This window comes from Cervus elaphus, chromosome 17 (assembly GCF_910594005.1).
Source record: "Cervus elaphus chromosome 17, mCerEla1.1, whole genome shotgun sequence".
NCBI lineage: Eukaryota > Metazoa > Chordata > Mammalia > Artiodactyla > Cervidae > Cervus > Cervus elaphus.
The window spans coordinates 3,807,285-3,834,866 of record NC_057831.1 but is presented as its reverse complement, the minus strand read 5'-3'; the positions used below and the strand labels follow the sequence as shown (position 1 = coordinate 3,834,866).

General features: G+C 39.2%; 3 protein-coding genes across 3 annotated transcripts in view; 1 reads left to right on the top strand and 2 right to left on the bottom strand.

Annotated features, from left to right (window-relative positions):
• Positions 1-914: 914 nt before the first annotated feature.
• Positions 915-14,997, top strand: EXOSC9 (exosome component 9). The gene is made up of 12 exons (XM_043871025.1): positions 915-1,085; positions 1,567-1,661; positions 2,306-2,425; positions 2,544-2,646; positions 3,539-3,676; positions 5,905-5,987; positions 9,434-9,566; positions 10,529-10,617; positions 11,274-11,420; positions 11,997-12,181; positions 14,460-14,538; positions 14,853-14,997. Exons 1-12 carry the CDS (start codon positions 1,020-1,022, stop codon positions 14,935-14,937), a joined length of 1,323 nt encoding a protein of 440 aa, XP_043726960.1. The 5' UTR covers positions 915-1,019; the 3' UTR covers positions 14,938-14,997.
• A 348-nt stretch (positions 14,998-15,345) lies between these two features.
• CCNA2 (cyclin A2) lies at positions 15,346-21,185 on the bottom strand. The gene is made up of 8 exons (XM_043871026.1): positions 20,707-21,185; positions 19,682-19,922; positions 18,377-18,495; positions 17,969-18,192; positions 17,136-17,343; positions 16,599-16,712; positions 15,989-16,122; positions 15,346-15,668 (listed from the first exon to the last, which is right to left on the bottom strand). Exons 1-8 carry the CDS (start codon positions 20,911-20,913, stop codon positions 15,614-15,616), a joined length of 1,302 nt encoding a protein of 433 aa, XP_043726961.1. The 5' UTR covers positions 20,914-21,185; the 3' UTR covers positions 15,346-15,613.
• Positions 21,186-23,012: 1,827 nt separating this feature from the next.
• BBS7 (Bardet-Biedl syndrome 7) overlaps positions 23,013-27,582 on the bottom strand; it is a 33,548-nt gene continuing 28,978 nt past the window's right edge. The window contains exons 16-19 of the mRNA XM_043871024.1: positions 25,014-25,123; positions 24,794-24,897; positions 24,520-24,643; positions 23,013-23,283 (exon numbers count right to left, since the gene is read on the bottom strand). Coding sequence (XP_043726959.1) covers positions 23,150-23,283; positions 24,520-24,643; positions 24,794-24,897; positions 25,014-25,123 — 472 coding nt within the window. The 3' untranslated portion in view covers positions 23,013-23,149. The remainder of the gene's footprint in view (positions 23,284-24,519; positions 24,644-24,793; positions 24,898-25,013; positions 25,124-27,582) is intronic.

The window sequence follows — 27,582 nt, the reverse complement described above, 5'->3', positions numbered from 1 at the left end:
TTCAGGACAATATCAGTAAATTACACGTAATATTTAACACCTTATTATAAAGTAGTCTTTGTGTTGGATGACTTTGCACAACTGTAGGCTAATGTAGGTGTTCTGAGCAAGTTTAAGGTAGGCTGGGCTAAGCCATGACATTCTTAGGTTAGGTGTATTAAAATATTTTTGAGTTAACATGACTTTATCTGCACATAACTCTACTCTAAGTGGAGGAAGATCTGTACTTTTTGACTCTGTCTCTCCCCAAAAGGCAAGTGGTTGGCAGACGGACACACTAAAAGTCCTCTACGCCTGCTACAAAAGGAGGTGAAGACCTTAAAATAACTGGGGAGACTGTAAGAAAACAAGCAGCAAATTTTGTTTCAGTCACTGGTAGGTATAACACGATTAGTTACAAACTGCGAATATTCTCAATTCTTGTCAGCTTTTCAAGGCTTACGAGGTTACACCGTCAGCCGGTAATACCCTAATCACCATCTCAACTTTCTTCCTTCCCCTACTCTTCACTTACGGCGTTTCCCCAATTCCAGTGTTTCTCCAATGAATGTGCAGCAAACTCTGCCTCTGCAGCTTTTTAGTAGCCAAATCTCAACCTCCTCATCTGTAAAGTAGCAATAATACCTTCTAGTCTACTCCGCTAGAACTGAAGACCGAAGTGTAAAAGTGTGAGAGTGCTCTACTGATATTAATTTCTATCACTGGTGGTTTTGTCAGGGTCCTTTTCTCTCTTACTTTGTAATGAAAAAAAAAAAAAAAAAAGGTCTTTCCGTTTTTCTCTGAATTTCGCCTCCTTTTGCTTCTCCAGTTAGCAGGAAGAGTTCAGTCAGGACGGCGTAACTTCGCTTTGAGCCTGCGCACTAGCGACGCCCCGCAAGCCTCGGCTTTCCCAGCTTCAGGCACCGCGCTTTGATGACGTCAATCCTCTGCGCCGCGGTGCGAGCTGGGCGCGCGTGAAGAGGTTCGAGTTCTGTTTTCCCCGCGGATTCCAGTACTTGTTGGTCTCCTGATTCGACGGCATGAAGGAGACGCCGCTATCGAACTGCGAGCGCCGCTTTCTGCTCCGAGCCATTGAAGAGAAAAAGGTAAACTGGGAATTTAGCGCTGCGTCAGCGGTTGGGTTGCAGGCGGCTCGCAGCCTTCCGGCCTGGATGCTTGGACTTAGCTCTCGTAGGCCCGGGGAACCCCAGGAGGAGCCGCTGGTGCTCCCCCAAACCCCCAGTAATTATTTGGCTCAGGTGGGGTCTTTTCAAGGCTCGGGTCATGCCAGCGACTGTCAGTGCCCGGGCACCTAGTTTCCACTCTCCCATGTGGAGTAGTTAGTATCACACTTAACCTCTAAGTCCTTAGCCCGGGGCCTGCCTGCTGCTGCTGCTGCTAAGTCGCTTCAGTCGTGTCCGACTCTGTGCGACCCCGTGGACCGCAGCCCACCAGGCTCCTCCGTCCATGAGATTTTCCAGGCAAGAGTACTGGAGTGGGTCTCCATTGCCTTCTCCGTGGGGCCCGCCTAGCAAAGAGTAATAGATATTTGTATTAGGAATAAACGAATGAATGTTCTACTTACAGCGGCTGGATGGCAGACAAACCTATGATTATAGGAACATCAAGATTTCATTTGGAACAGATTATGGGTGCTGCATTGTGGAGCTTGGGAAAACAAGGTAACTGAATTCAAATTAGGCATAAGCTCAATAGGGAGAAATTTAAAAGAACTTTATTGACTCAGTTTACAAAGCAGATAAGAAGTCTGAACAGTACTTTGTTTAGCTGCCCCAAACAAGTATATTTTCTTTAATGTAGGACTTTAGTTTTATAACTACAGTTTACATTTTTAATCATGAATATATTTTCTGTCAACACGAGCCACACACGGTTCTGAGCTCTGTGAATCATATATACAGCCAGCAGTGATTGCACTGAATTTGTTCCTTACATTTGTTGTCATTGAGAAGAACCTGCTTTCCTCCTTTTACTGAGTGACATGAGAATTTGATTTTTAATGTTCATTTGGAAATTGTGGAGATGTTGGTCAGTAATGTTGGTGAACTATGCCATATGAAAACTTAAGGTGTCCCAAGGTTGCATGTCCGATTGTATCACTAAATATTTGTGAAAAGAGGAGTAATTGTCCTTGATGCTTAGAAATCTGTGGAATAGTAAATATTGTAATAAGAGATGTTTTGGGGTATGCCAATATGTTTTATTTCTGTATATATTCTACTACTGTACTTTGTATGTAACTTCAACCATAGGGATATATTGTACTGAACATTTTAATTAACAGATTTGTACTTTATTTTTGCAGAGTTCTTGGACAGGTTTCCTGTGAACTTGTTTCTCCAAAACTCAATAGGGCAACAGAAGGTATTCTTTTTTTTAACCTTGAACTCTCTCAGATGGCTGCCCCAGCTTTTGAACCTGGCAGGTATTTAAATCTTTTTTTAAAAAACTGCTTTAACCAGAGGAAAGCCTAACAGGGATGAGCTATTGATTTAATGCCTGGTGTTACATTTCATGACATTAGCCCATTCCTGTTTTCACAGGCAGTCAGATCTCTTGGTGAAGTTGAATCGCCTCTTGGAAAGATGTCTAAGAAACTCGAAGTGTATAGACACTGAATCTCTCTGTGTTGTTGCTGGTGAAAAGGTGGGGAATATACCCCAAGTTCTTAATCTTGGGATAAATACTGCTGATTCGTGGATCTCTGTACCAGTAGTTTCATTCTCAGAGCTTCAGTTAATTCAGTTTTATTCTGGTTCACTTCAGATGTTACGGAGTGCTGTCTATAGAACTTTCTATAGAATCTCTCTTTGGAGGGACAGAAAACATTGGTGAAAATAACAGCTTAGATTTGTATACAGATTCCTTATTCAAAGAACTTGTGGTTTTTACATATTCTTATATCTCTTATGAGTTGATGGAAGCAGTTAATGCTATCCTTCTGTATGGATGAAGAACTAAAGAACTGATTAAGTCCTTCATTTGGATAAGTTCATTGACCTACACGGGCTTCATAGTGAGTCACTGGTAGTCTGACATTGGAAATATTACTGTCAACATACTGTGCTGCTTAATAGTATTAAAACTTTATTCTTGATTAGGGTATTTTAACCATCTTTTTGGCTTCAGAGAAGTCACTTAATCTTTCCACATTTCATACTTGAATATTATACTTCCTTTACTTGTAAGGTTATCATAAATATTGTCCAGGAACCTAAGTGTTGGAGTTTTTTGTTAGGAAAGAATAATACGTTAGTCTTGGGAGTTAGGGAAATCTTAGTACTAAACATAAGAGTGGTTCTGTTCAGTTGGAGTATATATTTTACTGTTGTCAAATGACTCATAGAAAGGTGAACTATTGATATTTCAGGTGTTGGTCTGGATTAAGATTTTTCTAAATATATTTTTACTGGTACACTGGAACGAATAAAGGCATGTTTTAACAGCAAGAGAAAAATTTGCACACAATGTTATCTTTCTTTGTAAATCTGTGCCTGTGACCATTTAGGATTTATTTTTGTTTTAAATTCACATTCAGGTTTGGCAAATACGCGTGGACCTGCATTTATTAAATCATGATGGAAATATTATCGATGCTGCCAGCATTGCTGCAATTGTAGCCTTATGTCACTTCCGAAGGCCTGATGTCTCTGTCCAAGGAGATGAAGTCACATTGGTAAGCTCCCATGGTGTGAGCCAGTTTCCTTCTTAAGAACGAATGATGTGCAGGACGACTTGTTTTTAATGAAGTTTTGTTGTAAATGGCAATTAGGTATGTTCTAAAATTTGCTCACAAGGCAAAAACTACATGTGCTCATAATCGCCCTTGAAATCTCTTAAATCTCCTATGCAGAAGTTTTGTCAATGGAAGTACACGCTATCTTGATGTTCTAGAATAGAACTAGATTGGATTGAGCATTTGATAGAGTGGCTGGCTTATCCTTAGGGGGTGTGTGAAAAATAAACAGTTCTCGGTATTTTCACAGGGAGATGCTTTTTCTTATTCTGTGGCAGAAGCCATCAGAAAAGCCTGGAAAGATTGTTGAAACGTATTGCTAGTCTCCATCCTCAGAGTAGGATGGGGATAGGATGTATGACTTTGTACTTCTAACAGCGTTCCCAGGTGATACTGATAGTGCTGGTATAAGGATCACATTTCGAAAACCATGGACTTTGACTATTTACATTGTCCTTTTTTGTGTGTACAGAGTATCTCAATTTCAGTTTATATAAATTACGTGCTAGGATACTGAAAGTGCACTGTGGTGATAGTTTGATTTTTGAAGTTACAAAAGGAAACATCAGATGCCCAGATTCTCTTAAGCTGTCATTCATGATGCTATTTTTAGGAATTAAGTTGGAACAGACTCTTGAAGGACAGAGATGTAGACAAAGTTTTGTTAACAATGGAGATGTTCCTTTAGGGAAGGGAGTTGGTATAAGGAAGTAAAAAAGAAAGTATAGTATGATTAGTAGGCAAAAAAGACACCGATTAAAAAATACTGTACAGGACTTCCCTGGTGGCTGGGTGGTAAAGAATCTGCCTGCCGATGCAGGAGACACAGGGTTCGATCCCTGATCCAGGAAGATCTCAACAGGCCATGGAGCACCTGAGCCACCATGCCACAAATACTGAGCCAGCACTCTGGAGCCGATAAGCTGCAGCTATTGAGCCCACATGCTGCAGCTGCTGAAGCTTGCTTGCCTGGAACCTGTGCTGTGCAGCAAGAGAAGCCGCCACAGCAAGAAGCCCGTGCAACTAGAGAGTAACCCCTGAAAAGCCCACGCGGCAACAAAGACCCAGCACAGCCACAACTAAGTAAATTAATTATTCATTAAAAAAAGATACTCAACAGATATTGATGGTGGTACAGCCATGTTGGAAGACTTTGGCAGTTTCTTAAAAAGTTAAGTGTAAACTTAATACAGTCCACCAATTCTATCCCTAAGAGTGTACTCAAAGAGAATGAAAGTATACATTCACTCAAAGACTTCTATGTGAATGTTCATAGCAGCATTGTTTGCTATGCCAAAAACTGGAAACTCTCCAAATGTTCCATCAACTAGTGAATGGAAAAGCAAAGTGTGGTATATCTACACAGTGGAATATTATCTCACAGCAAAAAGGACCAAGCTGCTGAAGTCATGTATACTTCAAGGTAGATGAAACAGGTTCAGTTGAAAGGAGGTAGATGCAGGAGATGGAAAATTGATTCCACTTACATGAAATGCACAGAAAAGGCAGATTTCTAGAGACAAAGTAAATCAGTGGTTGCTTTGAGCTGGGAGTGACAGTGATCAACCTCAGACATGTTAAAGGGATTTGAGGTGAGTAATGAGAATGTTTAAAAAAAACACTGGATTGTGGTGATAATTACACAACTATGATGTCGAAGCTGAAGCTCCAATACTTTGGCCACCTGATGCTAGAACTGACTCATTGGAAAAGACCCTGATGCTGGGAAAGATTGAAGGCGAGAGGGGAAGGGGATGACAGAGGATGAGATGGTTGGATGGCATCACCGACTCAATGGACATGAGTTTGGGTAAACTCTGTGAGTTGGTGATGGACAGGGAGGCCTGGCATGCTGCAGTCTCTGGGGTCACAAAGAGTCGGACACAAATGAGCAACTGAACTGATATATTTACTAGAAAGTGGATTATTTACAAACAATTAGTGGACTTTATGGTGTGTAAATTATACCTCAATAAACCTCTTGGACAAATACATAAAGTTATAAGGAAGGTGAATGGCAAAGTCAAACAGGTAATTGCAAAAGAAGTTATTTAGATACTCAGGATTAAAGGGATTTCATCTTTTACATTAATATTTGATGTACAAGATGATTTTTTTGTATGTATATAACTTAGTGACTGTAATTATTGAAACTTATTTTCAAACAGTATACACTTGAAGAACGTGATCCTGTACCATTAAGCATCCATCACATGCCCATTTGTGTCAGTTTTGCCTTCTTCCAGCAAGGGTAAGTCTCATCCTCGTCATGGCCAAAATTATTAATGAAGCTAGAAATTTTTTGTTCCACTCAGATGTGCCATAGGCAAATGAACAAATCCTTCCTTTAATACTAAAGTACTTTATAGTTCTTTTCTTTCTTTGTAAGAGTGTTAGTTGACGAATGCTCATTACTGAGAGTTTCCTCAATAGAAGTGATAAACTCTCCTCTAACGAAGAGACTTCACATTTTTCTTTTCATGGCATACTTAGAAATTTATGGGTTTACTACACCATGTTAGTGTATCTTCCCTAGATACAGATATTAGGCTCTAATTTTGGAGTGTGGGTGAGACTTACTGTGGATTAATGGAAGAAGACTTTGGAGTATATTTGAGGAGCATATTAGATGCAATAATTATAGGATAAGAACAGGTCACGAGGGGAAATGGTTCACAGATGGGTAAAAATCTAGGTTCCTTCAGCTCTCCAGCAGTTTCTTCACAACTCACTGCTAATTCCTCCTACAACAGAAAACCTGAAATCTTAGGTCCTTTAAGTGGTGCTTAGGTGCCTTTAAATGAAAACTTAATTTAGAAACAAAAGTATAAATATTTTAGCAATTTTATAACTGAAAATTGGAGAAAAGCTTTCATCTTTCAGTCATTGAATTTTATTAGAGGGAAATAGCACTGTCCAGTAGAATTACTACATAAGCCATATGTGTAATTTTAGTAGCCACATTAAAAGGGTAAAAAGAAACAGGTAAAATTAATTTTGATATAGTTTATTTTACATAGTATATCTAACATATTATTTTAATATGTAATCAGTATCTTAAAAATTATTCCTGAGATATTTTGCATTTTTTTAATGAGCCATAAGCAGAACCTGGAAGAATTTCAAAGTACAGAATATTAAGGAAGCTTTAAAATTAACCAAATCAGTGTTTTAATAATTCTGTTGTCTCTTCACGTTAAAGTGACCCAAATTCATAGGCTCAGACCTGCATACACTCTCTTCACTTTATTATAATGCTGTCTTTTAAAAATGGTGTGATTAGATTGGTACTTCTCTGTCCATCGGATTTTCCAGGCATCAATACTGAAGTGAGTTGCCATTTCCTTCTCCAGGTGATCTTCCTGACCCAGGGATTGAACCCGTGCCCCCTGCATTGGCAGGAGGAGTGGATTAGTGGTAAAGAATGTGCCTGCAGTGCAGGAGATGTGGGTTCAGTCCCTGGGTCGAGAAGATTCCCCTGAAGTAGGAAATGGCAACCCACTCCAGTACTCTTGCCTGGGAAATCCCATGAACAGAGGAGCTGGGTGGGCTACAGCTCATGTCAGACATGACTTGGGTGAACAATAACAAATCTTTTTAAAATGTCCGTTATCTTAAAATTGACACAGAATGGGAGAAATAGTAGCAAACCTGACAAATGATTAATTTCCAGAATTTACAAGTGGCTCATTCAGCTCAGTGGAGAAGGCAATGTCTCCCCACTCCAGTATTCTTGCCTGGAAAATCCCATGGACGGAGGAGCCTGGTGGGCTGCAGTCCACGGGGTCTCGAAGAGTCAGACACGACTGAGCGACTTCACTTTCACTTTTCACTTGCATGCATTGGAGAAGGAAATGGCAACCCACTCCAGTGTTCTTGCCTGGAGAATCCCAGGGACGGAGGAGCCTGGTGGGCTGCCGTCTATGGGGTCGCACAGAGTCGGATACAACTGAAGTGACTTAGCAGCAGCAGCAGCATTCAGCTAAATACCAGAAAAACAAACAACCCAATCAAAACATCAGCAGAAAATCTAACCAGACGTTTCTCCAAAGAAGACATACACATGGCATGTAAACACATAAAAAGATGCTCAGCATTGCTCATTATTGTACACACAGTGTATAAACCCATGGAAGGATGCTCAGCATCGCTCATTACTGTACACACAGTGTATAAACCCATGGAAGGATGCTCAGCATCGCTCATTACACACAGTGTATGAACCCATGGAAGGATGCTCAGCATCGCTCATTACTGTACACACAGTGTATAAACCCATGGAAGGATGCTCAGCATCGCTCATTACTGTACACACAGTGTATAAACCCATGGAAGGATGCTCAGCATCGCTCATTACTGTACACACAGTGTATAAACCCATGGAAGGATGCTCAGCATCGCTCATTACTCGAGAAATGCAAATTAGAGCTACAATGAGGTATCACCTCACACCAGTCAGAATGGCCATCATCAAAAAATCTAAAGATAATAAATACTGGAAAAGGTATGGAGAAAAGGGAACCCTTTTGCACTGTTGGTGGGAATGCAAATTGATACAACTACTGTAGTATGGAATTTCCTTAAAAAATGAGAACTAAAACCACCACATAACCCAGCAGTCCCACTACTGGGCGTGTATATATATATATATGTATACCCTAAGAAAACTCTTAACTGAAAAAGACGGTATATATTCTTGTGTCACCAGAGCACTGTTTGCAGTCGCTGGGACAGGGAAGCAGCGTGGACGGTTATTGACAGATGAACGGATAGAGAGGCTGTGGTACATATACACAATGGAATATTAGTCATAAGAAGGAAAAGCATTTAACTCAGTTCTAAAGAGGTGGATGAACCTAGAGCCTACACAGGGTGAACTAAGTCAGAAGGAGAAAGACAAATGTCATATACTAACACATACATATGGGATCTAGAAAGGTGGCACTGATGAACCTGTCTGCAGGGCAGCAGTGGAGATGCAGACACAGAGAGCAGGCTTGTGGACACAGGGAAGGAGGGGGGGAACAAGTTGAGAGTGGCTTTGAAACACATACATAACCATATGTAAAACTAGAATGCCAGTGGGCACTTGCTGTAGGACCCGGGAGCTCAGACCTGGTGCTCCGTGACAGTCTTGAGGGGAGGGGAGGGGTGGGAGGTGGGAGGGAGGGGACAGAGGTATACCTGTGCCGAAGAATTGATGCTTTTGAACTGTGGTATTGAAGACTCTTGAGAGTCCCTTGGACTGCAAGGAGACCCAACCAGTCCATCCTAAAGGAGATCAGTCCTGGGTGTTCATTGGAAGGACTGATGCTGAAGCTGAAACTCCAGTACTTTGGCCACCTCATGTGAAGAGCTGACTCATTGGAAAAGACCCTTATGCTGGGAGGGATTGGGGGCAGGAGGAGAAGGGGGCGACGGAGGATGAGGTGGCTGGATGGCATCACTGACTCGATGGGCATGGGTTTGGGTAGACTCTGGGAGTTGGTGATGGACAGGGAGGCCTGGCGTGCTTCGATTCATGGGGTCACAAAGAGTCGGACACAGCTGAGCAACTGAACTGAACTGAACTGATGGGTGATACATGGTGATACATGGTAGAAACCAACACAGTATTATAAAGCAGTTATCCAATTTAAAAAAATTGACAGGCACTCAGTATCACATTTGTTCAGGTACACTTAACATTCATTTCAGAACATATTTATTGGTGGATCCCAGTGAACGAGAAGAACGTGTAATGGATGGCTTGCTGGTGATTGCCATGAATAAGCATCGAGAGATTTGTACCATCCAGTCCAGTGGTGGGATAATGCTGCTAAAAGATCAAGTCAGTATTTTGATTAATGTTCCATTAAGAATAGGTCTATTATTTTTAGAAGCTTTTTCTTGATTTTTGCCTAAAATCCAACAGGTATTTTCTGTGATTCTAGACTGTTAGACTCTGGTTTCATGACTGTCCTGATGGTCTGTTGACGTGTGGCTACACGGGGTTCTTCCTCCCTTCCTCCCCTGGGTGGCGCTCCACAGTCTAATCCCTCTACATAGAGGAATACTCTTCCTCCCAGTGAGGAAAGGGGTTTATATTTTTATAAAGTGCCGTAAAGTAGATTTAGGTAAAAATTTTACTTTTGAGATTTGGGTACAGTGGGCAGAAATTCTCAAATCCAGCTGCACATAAGGTTCATGTCAGGGCTTTTAGAAAATAGATTGCCACACAGAGCATGATGCAGCTGGTTAGGAGAACAAAGGCTACTTGGTTGGAATTCCAGCTCTGCCTTATACTAACTGACCTTCAGCAGATTATTTCATCTTTTTGTGCTTCAGTCTCTATCTGTAAAATAGGAAGTAATCTTAATGTCAGCACCTTCTTGTTAGGAGAATGTAAGGATCAATATGGATACTTTGGACTGTATGGCATAAATTAAGTATACAGTAAGTGTTATTTCCAGAGATCCTGATCCACTGGTTCCTGAGGCCTGGGAATCTGCTTTATAAAAACTTCTGAGGGGACACTTTGCAGCTCTGTCTTGAGCAGAGATAGTGATCACTCACAGAAAGGAAGTGAGTGTATCTGTGGCCTTTTCAGCGGTATCTTATCTTGTCATAAAAAATTTTCGGGTCAATTACCTTAATTAAAAGTCTCTTATATCTTGTCTTAATTTGTATTTTTATATTTTATTATTTTCTAATTTTAAAAAAGTAAGGCTTAAATTGCAAAGGTAGAAACACTAATCTTATGTTTTTAGTTTTGCTAAAGAAAACTCTTTGATTTGTTGTCTTTTTTTTGAGGTTTTGAGATGTAGTAAAATAGCTGGTGTGAAAGTAGCGGAAATTACAGAGCTAATACAAAAAGCTTTGGAGAATGACCAGAAAGTTAGGTAAGTTTAATTTTTTTTAGAATTGAATGGTCTTGTTATAAATTTTTCTGTTAATGACTTTTCTCACACAAGCATAACCATATAATTTTTACACTCAAATCTTTCCTTATGTAATAATCGCAGTTGAATATACTAATGTTTTTGAAAGTTGATCAAACTGTTTATTGTATTGCATTCCATTTAAGCGTAATCTGTACTGAAAAGCCACACAGTGATTTTCTTTTAAAAAAAATTAACATTTTCTTAGAAAAAAGAGAATCTGGTAACTTATATTAACAGAACACAAGCTGGGGTTGATCCCCATCTCTTCTTACTCTGTGACATTAAGTGATGGCTATGTCTTGGCACTTCAGTGTCTGCTGTGGCCTGCGAGGTTACTGCCTACCTGGTGGGGCTGGTTTGAGGATTGGAGAATAGTATACCTCAAGCACATAGCACGTGCTTGATACGTGGTTTAATAAATGGTTAATTATAGTAGCTTTCTGTTATCTCACTTGATAGGCCAAATAAATGGGTGAGATTAAGTTAGTCAAATAATTTCTCATCCAATGTCTCATCTATCAAAAGGATAAAATAGTTAACTTTTTTTTCCTTCCTGTCTTCTCTTCCATCTCATTCTCCCTTTCCCTCCCCACTCCCTAAAAAAATCCACATAGGAAAGAAGGTGGAAAGTTTGGCTTTGCAGAGTCTATGGCAAATCAAAGGATTACAGCATTTAAAATGGAAAAGGCCCCTATTGATACCTCCGATGTAGAAGAGAAAGCAGAAGAAATCATTTCTGAAGCTGAACCTCCTTCAGAAGTGTATCTTTACTGGGTGAATTTTTTTTTTTTTCCCAGTAAAAACGGTTTATAATACTTGTGGCATGATTAGGGCTGTGTGAAGTGCGTGCATACTGAAATTTGTTTTCTGAAAACAGTTAGAAAAAACCATTTATAAAACAAGATAGTGATGAGGTAAATTGATGGTGTAACATCTGCCTTCTCTTCAACTATCCTCAGAAATCAGAAAATTTTATATTTTAACAACTTACAGTGTTTCATTTTCCTTTGGAAAAATTCTTGAATCTCAGTGACATAGTCAAACATTTTACATTGTTCTTAAAATTGACTCATTCACCAAATTTATTACTACAACTGAAATGTTCCAAGCCAGTGTGTGTCTTAATATTTGTCACCCATTCTATCCATAAAATCTTCACCTGAGTTACACATTTTTTTCTTCATTATTCAGCCATCCATAGTGTAGTCGTTAATTTTTTTTTTCTAAGAATTTGAGGTGAACTTCAGACTTAACAGAAGAGAACTTTCATTCTAATTGTTTTCAAAACTGCATCAAATAGCAGTATATTTGTTATTCAGTTTTCTTAACTTGCTAAGTGTTTCTAAACCTGTGCTGTGGACTCCTGGAACCGCCCAAATTGGAGAGGGAATTGAAAACTCCTGGGGTCATCTTGAAGACTCTGAGAAGGAAGACGAGGATGAAGGTGGCAGTGATGAAGCTGTCATTCTTGATGGTGTAAAGATGGACCCAGGTGTAGAAGTCTCTAATATTGGAAGCCAAGGTATGTGACACTTTATGGCTATATGTAATGTGTGTGTGTATATATATTTCTCTCTTAGGAATCTTACGTCAGCAGTTACTTATTTAGAGGGATTAAATGTTAATTTAAACTGTTGAGGCTTACTGCAATATTAACTTCCAGTTCTTTTCTGAGAATTTACTTATCTTTGTAGAATGGTGGTATTCTTTGATATGTGAGGAGAGTGGCATAAGTTTTTTTTTATTATTATTATATATCCAGGCCAGTTTTAAAAGGATAAATTTCTTAAACCTCATTCGTGCATGCTGTTTTTCCTTTGTATAGTTTTTAGTGCATGCTCAGTTGCCAAGTTGTCTCTGACTCTTAACGACCCCATGGACGATAGCCCGCCAGGCTCTGTCTGTGGGATTTCCCAGGCAAGAATACTGCAGCGGGTTGCCATTTCCTCTTTCAGGCAGTTTTCCCATCCCAGGGATCAAACCCGTCTCCTGCATTGGCAGGCAGATTCTTTACACCACTGAGCCACTTGGGAAGCCTCAAATATAAAAAGGAAGTATCATAACATGTATTAGAAGAGTGCTGTCCATACAGCCTTAGGAATACAGTGTTAGGAATGTTCCGTCTACGCTGTCCGGCACAGTAGCCCCTAAGCCAGTGTTGAGCAGTGAAATGCGGCTTGTGTAACTGAATGCTGGATTTTAATTGATGTAGTTAAGTAGCCGCATACAGCTCAGTCAAGCTGTATGAGAACCCACAGCATCCTAAATGTGCATGAACAGTAGTAGTCCTAGATGTTCCTGACATCCTGCAAGCAACACAACTATAGAAATGGTTCTCACTTGTGGATATTTTAAGGACAGTTAAATTCTATCATGAATTATTTATGTAGACATAAAGTAGGTTGATAGAAAACTAAAGGATAGTTACTAAATCTCAGTTACTGACTGAGAAAACAGTTGCACATACCTGCCTGCCTTTAAGGAAGATTATTGCCTATAAATATTACTGAGAACCTACTGGGGTTTTTTTTGTAAGGCAAAAAAAAAAAAAATTCCCCATTGATTGAGACCCTTACTCAGCTTGATACTTTTTTTTTTTTTGTAAACTATATATGCCTCTCTCTATATATATAGGTGGCCTGCCTGCCAAAGCAGGAGACCTAAGAGACGTGGGTTTGATCCCTGGGTGGGGAAGATCCGCTGGAGGAGGAAGTAGCAACCCACTCGTTTTCTTGCTTGGAGAATCCCACGGGCAGAGGAGCCTACAAGTCTGTAGGGTCGCAAAGAGTCAGACACGACCGACACAACTTAGCACACACATACAAACAAAGGAAGGAATGGAAAACTCTTATGTGGATCGGAAATGGATTTATCGGAAATGGATTCTTCATATGTTGTTTTTTGGAATTTATTTATTTTTAATTTTATTTTCCATTTATTTTTATTAGTTGGAGGCTAATTACTTTACAATATTATAGTGGTTTTTGCCATACATTGACATGAATCAGCCATGGATCCACATGTGTTCCCCATCCCGATACCCCCTCCCGCCTCCCTCCCCATCCCATCTCTCTGGGTCTTCCCTGTGCACCAGCCCCAAGCACTTGTCTCATGCATCCAACCTGGGCTGGCGATCTGTTTCACCCTAGATAATATACATGTTTCAATGCTGTTCTCTCAGATCATCCCACCCTTGCCTTCTCCCCTAGAGTCCAAGAGTCTGTTCTGTACATCTGTGTCTCTTTTTCTGTTTTGCATATTGGGTTATCATTACCGTCTTTCTAAATTCCATATATATGCGTTAGTATACTGTATTGGTGTTTATCTTTCTGGCTTACTTCACTCTGTATAATGGGCTCCAGTTTCATCCATCTCATTAGAACTGATTCAAATGAATTCTTTTTAATGGCTGAGTAATATTCCATGGTTTCTGTGTACCACAGCTTCCTTATCCATTCGTCTGCTGATGGGCATCTAGGTTGCTTCCATGTCCTGGCTGTTTTTTGAAATTTAAATTGACAGTTTCTGGAGGAGTTTGGGAAAAATCTTTTAGAAAGCACAAGGACTTCAGTTGGCATATTAACTTGTTTCCAGATTAGTTCTATAAAAGATGGACTGTATCTATAAAATATATAGATTTCCCCCCCTAACTTTTCTGTGAAAGCAGCACACATGGTTTTTCAGAGCTCCAAGGAAGGGACTCAGGGAAGGGAAGAACCAAACAGATCTGTGAGCCTTCAGCCAAATGCCACCTGGGCCTCTTCTATCTGAAATCTGATTCTTCTAACATTTTCTTAAAGATGCCCCTATAGTGCTCTCGGACAGTGAAGAAGAAGAAATGATCATTTTAGAACCAGATAAGAATCCAAAGAAAATAAGGTAACAATTTTCTGATTTATTTCAAATATGTACTCAAGACTCTTTAGAGGCTTTATTGTCATCTTACCCACCTCTAAACAGACACCTTTTTCATTAGCAATTCAGATGTTCTTTCTATGGTTTCTCTATACAACTGCATGGGTGCCTTAAGGTTACAGTATTCTGCCATAGTTGGCAAACATCCAACCTACTGGAAAAAGTGAAGTTTGGATCACCAAAGTAGGGGGCAGTGTAGGAAGTAAAGTTGGCAAACCATTTTTGGAATCAGCTCATAGTACTAATACTGTTGAGACATTAATTTACTTTGTTCACAGAACACAGGCCATCAGTGCAACACAAGTGAAAGCAGCAAGTAAAAAGCCAGTGAAGAAGAGAAAAAAGAAGAGAGCGGCCAATTAAAGCTCACATAGTTGTGTATTTGTGTATATAACTATTAAAAAGGTATTTATTCAGTGCTAACAACCTTGAGTATTTTATTCACAAATCCATCATAAAATCTACTTTATACAGTTTTTTACATTACGCTTTAAATGTTTGGAGAACTCTACAGGTTTTAAATAACATATTGGTAGGTCAGGTGTACAAATGAAAAAGCTGACGAATGAAAAAGTATTTTCATAGTGTGTACACAGGCCTAAAAGAGTCTCAGATTATTCCCAAGTCACAGCTGGCCCAGTTCTTTAAGGAAGTGAATGTCAGCACCTGTGTGTCGGAAGGAGAAGCCTTCCCAGTCCCGATATGAATTTTTATGAGTGAAATCCTGAAGTCAGATTTTTACTTCAGATTAAATTTGACTTACAAACCAAATTTTCCAAATCAATTTATTAATTATTATCCTGACAGCTGACATCATTAATACTTTAACAGAAACCACTTAAAATTAGCCAAATATCTAAGATAGTTACATGTACAAAAGATATACAAATTAAAACCATTTAAAAAGTAATAGATGCCATAATTTGTACTGGACCATAACTTCTGTATTCAGAAATGATTGTAAAATTAAAACCTAAGATAAAATCTGTACACCATATACTTTGAGTGATTTACATCTTAGAAAACAAAGGCAGTCTTTTCACTGATACACCTTTAGTGTCTCTGGTGGGTTTAGGAGGGAAACACCATGATACCTGTAAGTAGGGAAAAAAAAATCCATTTTTAGTAAACATTCATTGGGTGAAGCAGATCATGGGATTATACACATACCAGGAACTCACAAATTTCCGCCTACTTGATTTAATATTTACAAAGCCAGTCTGGTCCCCCAACATGCATGCATGCCCTCTTCCTCTCCCCTCTTCTCCCTCAAATATAGGACAGAAAGCTCAGAACACATGGCTGCTAAGAGAGCAGTTGTTTAAATAATAAAGTTAAAATATTAAGGAGCTCTGAACTGTAGGATAGCCTGGAAAAGCAAACTTGTGTAATATCTACTGCTGTTGATTCTTACTTTGAATTTTTGTACTTCTCTCTTATTGACTGTTGTGCGTGCTGTGGTGCTCTGAGGTAGGTCTGGTGAAGGTCCAGGAGACAAGGCTTTAGAGTTTCCAGAGTATATCCAGTCTTTTGTACTAATGATTCAGGCTGCAGGACGGAGGAGAAAACCATTTTACTTTGTTTTTGTAACACATTAAACACAAGTTAGTAGTTGGCATTAAGCTTGAGTTTTGTTAAACTTTAGTATTTAACACCTCCAATGGTGGACAGGGAAGCCTGGCATGCTGCAGTCCATGGGGTCACAAGGAGTTGGACATGACTGAGCGACTGAACTGAACATTTTCCAGTTTTCTTAGGCTCCTTTTTGCTGACTTCAATAACGATTTTCCCTGCCAGTGGCAGGCCCTGTCACCCAAATTCTTTAAGTAATCTTTCAAATCCAAGTAGTAACTAAGCTTTCTACCTAACAAAGGTAAGACAGGACGCTTTAAACAGGGTAGATGGTTGAACAACTCTTCTCGTTCAGTACATTTAGACAACTATCAATTGTCTAGTACAGTTACTTATCTGGCACAGGCATTTAAAATCACAAGGTAGATGTGTGAAGATGTTGTAATACATACCCAGCTTTGTCCTGTGACTGTGTAGAGGGCTAAATGAAAGGCCGCTGCAGCAATAACTGATGGCAAATACTTTAGATATGGGTCAGCATCTATCAAACTTAACTCTCCCAAAAACTGGAATGAAAAAGTAAATAACTTTATGATCATAAGAGCTCTGGAATTCAAACCTCAAATCCTCCCTTTCTGACCTAATTTTTTCCTGTCTTTCAAGACTGGCTGTATAGCAACCATATAAAACATTTTCACAGTCACATCTGTAAATATATCCACTACTGCATTGTTTTGCTTCATTCTCATCCTGTGTTTTCCCTCTGGCCTTAAGAACAACCCTTCTGGCTACCATTCATTTTCCATTCTCATATTCCCAGTGCCTTCTCAATTTATATTATCTTTTGCGAGTGATAGGCTTTCTTTCCTGTGCTGCAGCACTAATCTGTCCGAGAACACTACATTCCTTGACCAAGGCTGTGTAATGAAACTAGAGCTTGCCCAATTGTGACCTTAGAATCTTCATTCAACAGAATTAAAAGAACTTACCATTGCTAAACTTTCAACTTTGCAGTTTGCAGGCTGCTGATGCAGAAAGTACTGGGTAAGAAACTGATTTATTGTTGGTGCAGCTAAGTCAAAAGCAAGGACTTTCAAGACTAGGTGCTCCATCCTCAGAACTTGTTTCTTGGTATAAGTGTCATCTGTAATGTATACAAACTCTGCTACTTCTGGCGGGTATATTTCTTCAAACTTTCTACAATGAAAGAAGTAATTAGTCCTTCTAAAAGAAAAGCAAGCTTGTTTATCCCAACTTGAAATCCCTTAAGCAGAATAAATGGAATGAATCTGAAACCAATTGGCTGTTTCCACTGATACTTGACCATTTTTAGCTGAAATTGGGTAAATGCTAATTAAAAGCCCCAGATATATAATCTACTGAAGTCCAAGGAAATGAGAGACTGACTTCCCAAGATTGGAGCAAGGTCATCAAGTAACTGAAAATGTAGGAAATTTCCTTAGAAAAAGAAATGCTTTATATTTTAGTTTTCATGTCTTAATGGGGAAAAGGTAAGATTTTGCTTATTTAACAGAAGGTACTTTTCTGTGGAAGGAACCACACTTTGTAACCTGGTCCTAGTGTATTAAAATCTTGCCAGTCTGTAGGTTCAAGTGCCCTGAAAGACAGATCTAGGAAAATTAATGTCCTAAATTTGTGGTTTCATCTACACTACCACCCCTCAAGTGGTTTTGAGTCCTGCTTTGTGTTATATGTTAAAACATCACACTTGCCAAATACATGTATTTTAAATCACCATTTCTTCCCTACACAGAAAAATATTACTTATCACTTTTAACCCAATGAACCAAGTTGGACTTACGAGGCTAAAAGCATAGCAGCAGTGCCCACAAGTTGAAGTTTTCCTCTCAACACAGACATGGATGAAAGAAACCTATCAATGTAGTTCACAGCCAAGTGCAGGGTCTCGTTCTGCAGTTTATATTCTTCTCCTACTTCAACTAACCAATCCACGAGGATAGCCCTCATACTGTTAGTAATGTCTGGCTGTTTCTTCATGTAACCCACTTTAGGCTTACATTTAACCTGTTGAGTGTTAAAATTGCAGTTAGATCTTCTATCATTAACAGATACTAGCTACATGCCAGAAACTTAAATATAGTATTAGAGTAATTAACTGGCAGTTAAAAAATTTAAAAACATCATCTTAATTTCATCTCCCCACAGTAAATAAACAGCAGTATCAAGAGTAGATTCAGGGAGCAGTTACCTCCATTTCCCTAAGGTATGTGTGAATGTCCTCATGGTAGTCTGGTACTTCATTAACACTCACTGGCTTTTCATCTTCCAATACAACTGACATTTCCATAGTATGTGGAGACTCTGGGACTGTTCAAAAATACAGTTAAGTTCACTTAGTTTTTGACTTAAGAGCTAAAAATGATTGTCCTTGTAAGGAGTCCCATACTACCAATAAGCTTATTTCATCCAACTAAAAGAGCTTTTTATGACAAAATACATATAAGATTTAACTCTCATTTTAGTACCTCTGTCCACTTAGTTTTGGAATGATTTTAATTAAAATATCGATAGACCATTAACAGGAAAAGGAATTCGGGGAGCAGGTTATTAAGTTAAACCATCATTCATCTCACATGACAGGAGGACAGCGGCTCTGTTAGAACAAGGTTAAAACCCAAACTGTGAGATAATATCTAGGATTTGTCATAAGAGAGTGTGCAGACCCCAAAGTCTAACATGGCAAAGCATAATCCAGGCAACTATTGGAAGCAGGGCTAACAAGTGTGCTAAAGAGGAAATCAGATTTGTCATGGGCAGTTCAGACATATTAACGGTACAATTTATGGGTGATTGGTAAATTCATCTTTGGAGGCAACAAATGTCGTCCATTATTATTTCAGCTCAAAGTTTACTTTGAGGTTAAAATTTGCTGCAAATTTTAAATAAGAATACACAAATTACTGTATTTCCAAAGTTCTCTGCTATACCTCTCATTTGTACAACTAAAACTGATAGTGAATTCAGTGAGCTGTCCAGTGAACCCATAGCCTGATGGTAAAGCAGCACAAACTGTAGACAGAGCTGTCCATAGCAGTTACTCTGACTCACAGGAAGACAATTGTCCTTCTCTGATATCAGACAATCACTCAGACGGGTTTCACAGAAACAAAGTTTTAGAGTTGGAAGGGATGCTGGCTATCTCAGTATTTAAAGCTGCATCCTCAGACGGCATTCTCTGAAATGGTACGAAAAAAGTTAACTGAAATATATTCTCCCAACCAAGCAAATGTGTCGAGGGTCAGTTAAGTCTTTGGGATCTAATGAAATTGATGTGACTAGCAGTGTACCAGAAGGGGCGCAGGATTAGAATCTTCTTGGAGGTCACCAGGTCACAGATTAGCTGTGAGGCCTGAGGTAAGTCACACCCTTTCTAAACTCGTTACATTACGCCTAACTCATAATGTAGTAAGGCTCAGGTAAAACGTCTTAAAAGGAAAATATTAATCCAACCTATTTAATAATTACATTTATTCACGTTTTCTTTAAAACTTACCAAAACTACCATCCATTGGGTAATCAAGAGGTGCCAGTGGCTTTCTTGGTCCTGGTAAAGTAACAGCTGAATTAAAAGCCAAGACATCTTCACTTTCTGATTTTTTAGATTCAGTTGGCCTTTTTTGAGTCTCTTCTGCTTCATCCACATGAATGGTAAATGCAGGCTGTTTACTGTTTGCTTTCCAGGGAGGAACAGTGACATGCTCATCATTTATAGGAAGATCCTTAAGAGGTGCAACCTAAAATGAAATAATTAACTGCTTTGAGCCTATTAAGTGGAATTTTACTTTCACCCCCTTATACTGCTGAGTTTAATCCCAAATCCTCTATCAGGAAAATTAAAACTTTGGGGGGCAAAGTTCAGGCAAGGAAATTTGAGTAGCTGGAGAAAGAAGAGATGCTTCAATTTGTCATAGGCATTCCTGTGACACCAAAGATTTCAGAGTCACACCAAATGGAATTACGCAAAACTAGGCCACGAGATGGCTGGAGTGGCAGGCCGAAAGATGCCAAATTTAACAGAGATGGCAAAAAACAAAAGTGGTTTTCCTCTTTCACCCCAGGGTGGAGCAACAGAGCAAATCAGTAAGATGGCGGAATTGACCAAAAGCAAAGTATTTTTTATACCTTTGCCCAAAGTAGAGGTAGTTTCTTTACCCATATGGGGAAGATGAAGAAGGTCGGAATAGTGCCTGGGGTTTAAAGGAGAAAGGCGCGGAGGCGGGCAAAGACCACACGCAACGTTGTGGGGCTCGGTTTGATCCCATTATCGATGGAAAAATACTCCCAATGGAGAGGAGAGGCAGCATGAACGCATAGCGCTGTCAGGGACAGTATGGGAGAGAAACTAATGGGAGTAATGTGGCGTCCTACACTACAGAAACCCAGGGATCAAAGGACTCCAGATCCTGGCCTCCCGCGAAAATCCCAGGGAATGCTTTCTCGCCACACTCCTCTGCCGACTAGACCCGTGCAAAACCCCCGCTAGGCCCTCCCTCCTGAGGATATCGTTCATTGCTTTACCCGTCGCGTCTTAGGCCTTTGGGGCGCTGGACCCCGCGAGTTCCCCGCCTTCAGTACCGCCAGCCCAGCCCGGGTCCGGGGCTGCTGGGCGGGCGCCGCCTTCTCGGGGTTGACGTTCTCCTGGTCCTCCTGGAACGCCGTCTGCTGCAATGTTAGCGCCGAACCCGCCTCGCGGGCCGCAGGCCCGTGCGCGGAGCTACCCAACATCACTGCTCCCGGGGGCGCAGCGGGATCAGCCCGGCGCCAAGCAGCGTGCACTGCGTCCCGCCGGCCAGCCGAGGAACACTCCAGCCGTACCCGCCCGCCGCAGCCCGAGCCAGCCTGCCCGTCCGCTCGGGACCTTGTAGGACCGAGGAGACTGAGAAAGGCGGACGCAGAAACTGCCGGGCGTGGAGGGACGAGGACGCCCCCGAAATGAAGCGAGCAGCCCGCCGGAGCTGCGGCTGTTCCTGCAGTTCAAGTATCCCGCGACTATTGAAATGGGCCAATGAAAGGTGCCGGTCCCTGTGACGTCACTCGGGGCGCCGCGGTCGCAGGCGAATGAAGGCGGCTGCGAAGGCAGCCGAGCAGGGGCGGAGCGGGGCGAAGAAACAGCGAACGGCGGCAGAAGGAACGACGCCTGCGCAGGGCGGAGAGGCGGGGCCTATGCTGATGGTGGCTTTAAATACCGCAGCTAAGCGGCTCCTGCCTTAGGGTAGGGGCTGCCGCTAGCACAAAGTGGGGTGCCGTTTAGCGATTATTAGTGGGCCTTGCATGGAGCCTGACGGGTTAGTCCATGGGGTCGCAGAGTCAAACATGACTTTAAAGACCACACCACCACCACCCGGCCTTTAGCCTTAGGACCTCCAGTTAGCTTGACTGTTTTCTCAAGGTATAAAATCGGATTCGGCCATACTGGCCTGGTGGTCTTGTTCAAGTTACTCAATGTTCTGATTCTCAGTTTTCCTATCTGTTAACTGGGGTGATAATATCTACATGTTATAACTTATCATTAGTATTAAATAACGTGCATAAATCATTTCACACGCTGCTTATGTAATTGACACTCAAGTGGATGACTATAGTGTCATCTTACCATTTTCGTGCTTCTTCACAGTCTTATCCTTTTTATTTTTCTTCATGAAGATTCAATTAAACTGCCATCTTGAATTACTGTTGATATACGTGACAAACTAATATACAAGAAATTCAACTAGACAGCCATTAATTTTTATCTCTTTTTTTCCCCCCCAAGGTATGGCAGCCAACAAAAAGCACGGAGTGAAATTCCAGTGACCTAGATATAATTGTGTTCCATTTAGAAATGAAGGTTGTTTAAATATAGAAAAACAATATGGCCTTATTAAAATAAAACTGATAGAAATATGTGCCTTTAACAAATTTTCACATTTAATATACAAGGCTTACACATAACTAATAAATATAATGGTATATAATTGAGGAGCATTGTTGTTTTCCAACAAATTCATAAGTGTGCCCTTCTTGAAAACACAGAATAGTTTATTTTCTATTATAATCCTTATGCCACTTTAAAATAGCACAATCTTAAGTATAATATTCACCTGAATATGAATAAATAGGAATTAAGATTGATGACTTCCATAGTCCTCAAGTTATATTTCCCTCCATATATGATAAAAAAGGAAATTAGTATTTACTAGTGTGGGAAAATCTAAGAAGCCAGCACTATTTCTGCACTATTCATATGCAGTACATTTGTATGGCCCTACTGGTTACAGCACATCAAATTAAAACCCCCCCAGTCTGTGCAAGGTCTGATTTCCCTGGCCACAATTTAAAGCACTGAGCCAACCCAAGTATTTAACAAACTGAATACGAGTCACAAAACATTACCAAGCAACAGCAAAATCAGTTGTAAATCAATCTCAATTAAAAAATTTATAGGTTATATCACCTAGTTGACAACACACATAGTAACCAAAACATAATTGAGGCACCAGAACTTGGGTCCCACATTTATGAAATAGCAGCATGTCCTCTTAAACAAAGTCTCACTGAGAATCAGTTTTCTTATATGATTTGACAAAATAATCAACATACTGTGAAGATCAATCGAGGTCACATATGTATATACATTTTGAAAACTGTAAAGCAGTTTATACATATGTGTTAGCTTGTTAAAAATTTAAATGTGTCTATTTTCCAAACAATATTTTTTGATTTGAAAGTTAAAACAGCCACTTGAAAAAAAATTCATTAAAATCTGTTATAATCATTCCATTTAAAAAAAAAATAAAAATTCTCTTAAAAAATTACATTTGTCAAAAAAAAAAGCACTACAAAAAACAAGTTATACTTCATTTATATTTAGATGGTATTAAAAAGCACTTGAAATAAAAGTATGTACAGTTAGCTTGTAATTCTATTTTAACAATTTTCATTTAAACAGACAAATTCTTTGGAACTTTACCTTGTTTATATTTCATGCAGCATCAAAGAAAGCAATCAGTGCATTTTGGTCATAACTGTCCAGAATTTCCAGTAAAAGAGGCACTTTGGTTTTTACATTAGTGCCTTTAAACTTGAACTTATCTATGAAAAGATCAGTGATCATGCCTACAAAGAAAAAAGATAATTTTCTGTCATTGATTGAATCGATTAACCACACATTATTTAATGAAAGTGATTGCTTGAGAATTTCTCAACACCTGTAATTTGTATTAACATACACACCTAAAAGGATTGGTGCATTAAAAAATATTTATTTGGGGGGGATTTTATGGCAAATTTCAAAATATAAATCATTTGCCTAATAACTCTCCTAACAACTGGTTACATGCTTTTGATTTTAAAACTTTCTGGACTGCAAAATTGGTGATAAGAGATGGCAGCTCTGTAACACCCATATTCTAGGTTATTTTGAGGATAAAAGATCATGTGCTTGCCATATGGCAAATATTAATATATCAGATATTATTGTTATAGCTTGTGAGCAAGTCTTTGGGCATAAAATAAATTATTAGGAAGATCTTAAGGATCAATATGGACAGATGATACCAATTGACTCCATAGATGACTTGGCACAGTGCAAAAAGCATGCATCTTGGGGCAAGGCGGTCCTAATGAAGGCTTTGCCACTAGCTACTTATATGGCAAATTCTTAAGTTCAGATTTCAGTTTTAAAAAATGTGAAAAAAACAGAGACAGTACCATCTATCTTGCAGCGCTGTTGTAAGGATTAAATATCCCACCTGATTATAAAGATGCATAAATAAATAGGTATACTATGCATATCAGGTCTTATGTAAAGATTGAAGAAAAAAATTTCCTTAAGCTGTTCTTTCCTTCCTCTCTCTCTGCCTCCTCACATCTCCCTCTTGCTCTTGCTTTTTCAATATATTGTGAAACACTCAACTTCTTTCCACCAAAGCAAAATGAGTTCTAAACTATAAACTGACACAACACATATATAGCCCTTATTCAGTTTTGCATAAAAATATTAAATGCTGTATTTTGATATTTCAAAATAGCAATGAAAACTGAATATTATTTGTATGAAATATAGCCTAAATTATGTTTCATAAGGTATCAAACCAGGTTTCTTCATATATATAAATTAATTGCATTACATTTACTTCATTTGTTAATGTTTACTTGTATATTCTAAAGTAAAAATATTAAACATTAAAACCAGCTTGACAAAATATACTTTGCAGTACACTGCTGTTCCTGTCTCAGTCATGACTGCTGTGATCTTCCCCTGTCTCCTTCCGCCCAGCTTCCCTCATATGATCCTTTGCAAACAGCCAATAGAAAAGAATATGACAAGATATGCTAGAATAGTCAACTAACCATAGAGTCTTTCAAGATGTGCAGGTTGCTTTTTGTATTCTTCCTGTAGGTGATCTGCCTCTTCTAGAATGCAGCGATATTCTGGTATCAGAAAGTTTGTGTTTCCCTCATGAACCTGCAATTCCTTATTTAAAATTAAAAATAAAAGCACCTTAATTTCAAAATTCAGTCCAGTGTAAAGTGGACTTAAAGTATAAAAATTTCAGTTCTTTACCATTTTAGAAATCCGATCACAATAAAATAATAATCATGAATCCGTGGCAGGCATACTTACTTTTAAAGCATCAATTAACTGCACTTTCTTAGCCAAAAGCAACTGGTACTCCAGCTTTGGGTGGATTAGCTTTAATGTGTGTTTGACTGATACTTCATTTATCTCTAGAAGAAGTTGAGGCAGGCACAATGAGATAAGTCACTTTGATCAGGAACATTCTTATTCTAACAACAACCCCCCCAAAACAGAAAGAATGATTCTTTTTATGCTTTTCTTTTACCATAAGATATGTTGAGGTTAATTTTCCTTTTTGTAGCTTCTTTAGAGAGCACATCTTTTAGGATGGATATAGTAGAAATGTTGTCAGACTTAAAAACTCCTTCGCCTTTTCTATAAAATTAATATTTTTAAAGAAATAGTTTTAGAAAGAAGTACATCCAATAAATATGTCCCGTAAACACATATTTTGTGACTAAAAACCTTGTGTTTAGACTTCATTTAATTTTAAATTTCTTTATATACACATCTCACTATTAATGTAAAGCATATTTAAACAGGTAACCTATTACTGTTGTAGTAATTCAAGTTCTAAACATAGTTGTAAAACTGAGTAAAAGATGTTAGACATATGCCTCCTAAAGATATGACAATTTAAGTCTTCATTTAAAACTTTTTTATTCATTTTCACTAATAAAATTTCCAATAGCTAATACTTTATATATATAAAATACATTTAGAATTGCTTACTTTCATATCAGTTCTTATGTAACACATAGATGAACAGCATGACTCCATGCTTCATCCTTAAATATCAAACCTAAGAGTAACATCTATAATCACAGGACCCTTCTTTTTCTTTAGGGAACTCCTTTGTCCTCTCTCTCCCCTCCTTCTCAATCCTTATAGTTTCATTAGCCTCAACCCTATTTCTGGGACTTCGGGAAGAAGCTTTTACATGTGCTTCATGACCACAGTGGTTCATGGTTTAATGATGATAATCGTGGGGCTTTTATTGGAACTAGTGGAAAAGCAAGGTTATGGTAGCTGAAAAGACATAAAGCTGGATGGAGTTGTTGGTGGCCTCCGTGGCACCACACAGGAAAACCAAGAGCAGACAGAATCAGAGTTCAGCAGTGACAAGCGATGAAGTCTTAGGATGGAGAGGGGTAAAGGGATCAGTTAAGCTTCTGATCCAGTTGTGTCTGAAGCAGACTACTTAGTTATACAAGCTGATAAATTCCTTTTGTTTGGTTAAGCCTGCTTACATTTGGTTCCTTTTTATGATGACCTAATTAATATATACTATCTTTACATATTCAATGTGGCCTTTCTATACTGACTGCTGCTGCTGCTAAGTCACTTTAGTCGTGTCCGACTGTGCAGCCCCATAGGTGGTAGCCCACCAGGCTCCGTTGCCCCTGGCTAGCTGTAGACAAATGCTAGTTCTTTTTTTCTAGAAAGATTAATAATACACACTTATTTTGATCCCAATTACATTTTAGATATCATGAGATTTTTCCCATTAGTCTTCAACTTTAATGAAATTTCACATTAAATACATATACAGTACCTGGCACTGTAGAATGACTTACACAGTTTATCTTCCTTTAAGCATTACAATTCAGTGAAGTAAGTGCAATTATTTCCATTCCTCAGAAAAGAAACTGAAACTCAGAAAGTAACCTAGCTGAGGTCGAATAGCTGGTGAGTCACAGACCAGATGCAAACCTAAGCATGTCTGTCTCCAAAGTATATACTCCTATAGTTCTTTAATATATATTTCTTAAGCAGGTAGCCAAAAAACACTTATTGAGTGTACCACTATGTCCAAGGGGCTTCCCAGCTGGCTCAGTGGTAAAGAATCCGCCCGCGATGCAGAAGACCTGGGTTAGATCCTTGGGTTGGGAAGATTCCCTGGAGGACACGGCTACCCACTCCAGTATTCTTGCCTGGAGAATCCCCATGGACAGAGGAGACTGACCAGGTGCAATCCATGGGGTTGCAAAGGAATTGAACACGACTTAGCAACTAAACAACACTATGTTCAAAGCCACGTATTAGACACGTAAGGATACGAACAAAAATAATAAAGAAATAAACTCTGCCCAGAAGCTTACAATCTGGTTTAGAGACTAGCTTGCATAAAAATTATTACATACTTCAAACAAGTAACAATAAAAATCTAAGACAGGTAAGAATAAAATGCTATGGGAGCAGAGAAGAGCATCCAGGAAAACTTCAAAAATGTAGCTACTGAGTTGGACCTTCAAAGATAAGCAGAGTTTTGACTGATAAGAATATTTAAGGATACAGAACGATAAAAAGCAAAGATGTGCTACTATAAAAATATATAAAATGCCAGGGGCCTGTCAAATTGTCTACTATGATTAAAGTGTGAGGTTCGCTGTCATACTCCAAAACACGAGTCATGATTCCAGGCTAAGACACAGATAAGATCCCCTGGAGGGTACAGTGAAATAGCCCCTCAGAACTGATGCTAAAACCAATTATATAAGCAAGATTTGGGGAAATAAATATATAAAAAAATAAAACCAATTAGATTTCTGGAGTGTTCTTGGTCCCAAAGGTAAAATTATGTGTTCACTGCTGTTTGCTAAACTTAGCGTGGTAAAATCTCAGCTAGAAAGCAGGAAGTACAATACCTCAGTAAACTGCTCAGGGAAACAATCTTAAGAGACAGAGACAGAGGGAAGATAAGAAGCCCTCTCCCTTCCAAACAACAAAATTAAAATAAAAGATCAAACAGACAGTACCAACCTACAGCTGTGAGAGAATAAGAAAAAGTTTAAGGGTACAAGGTCAAAGCAGATTACAGAGAAACCAGCCTT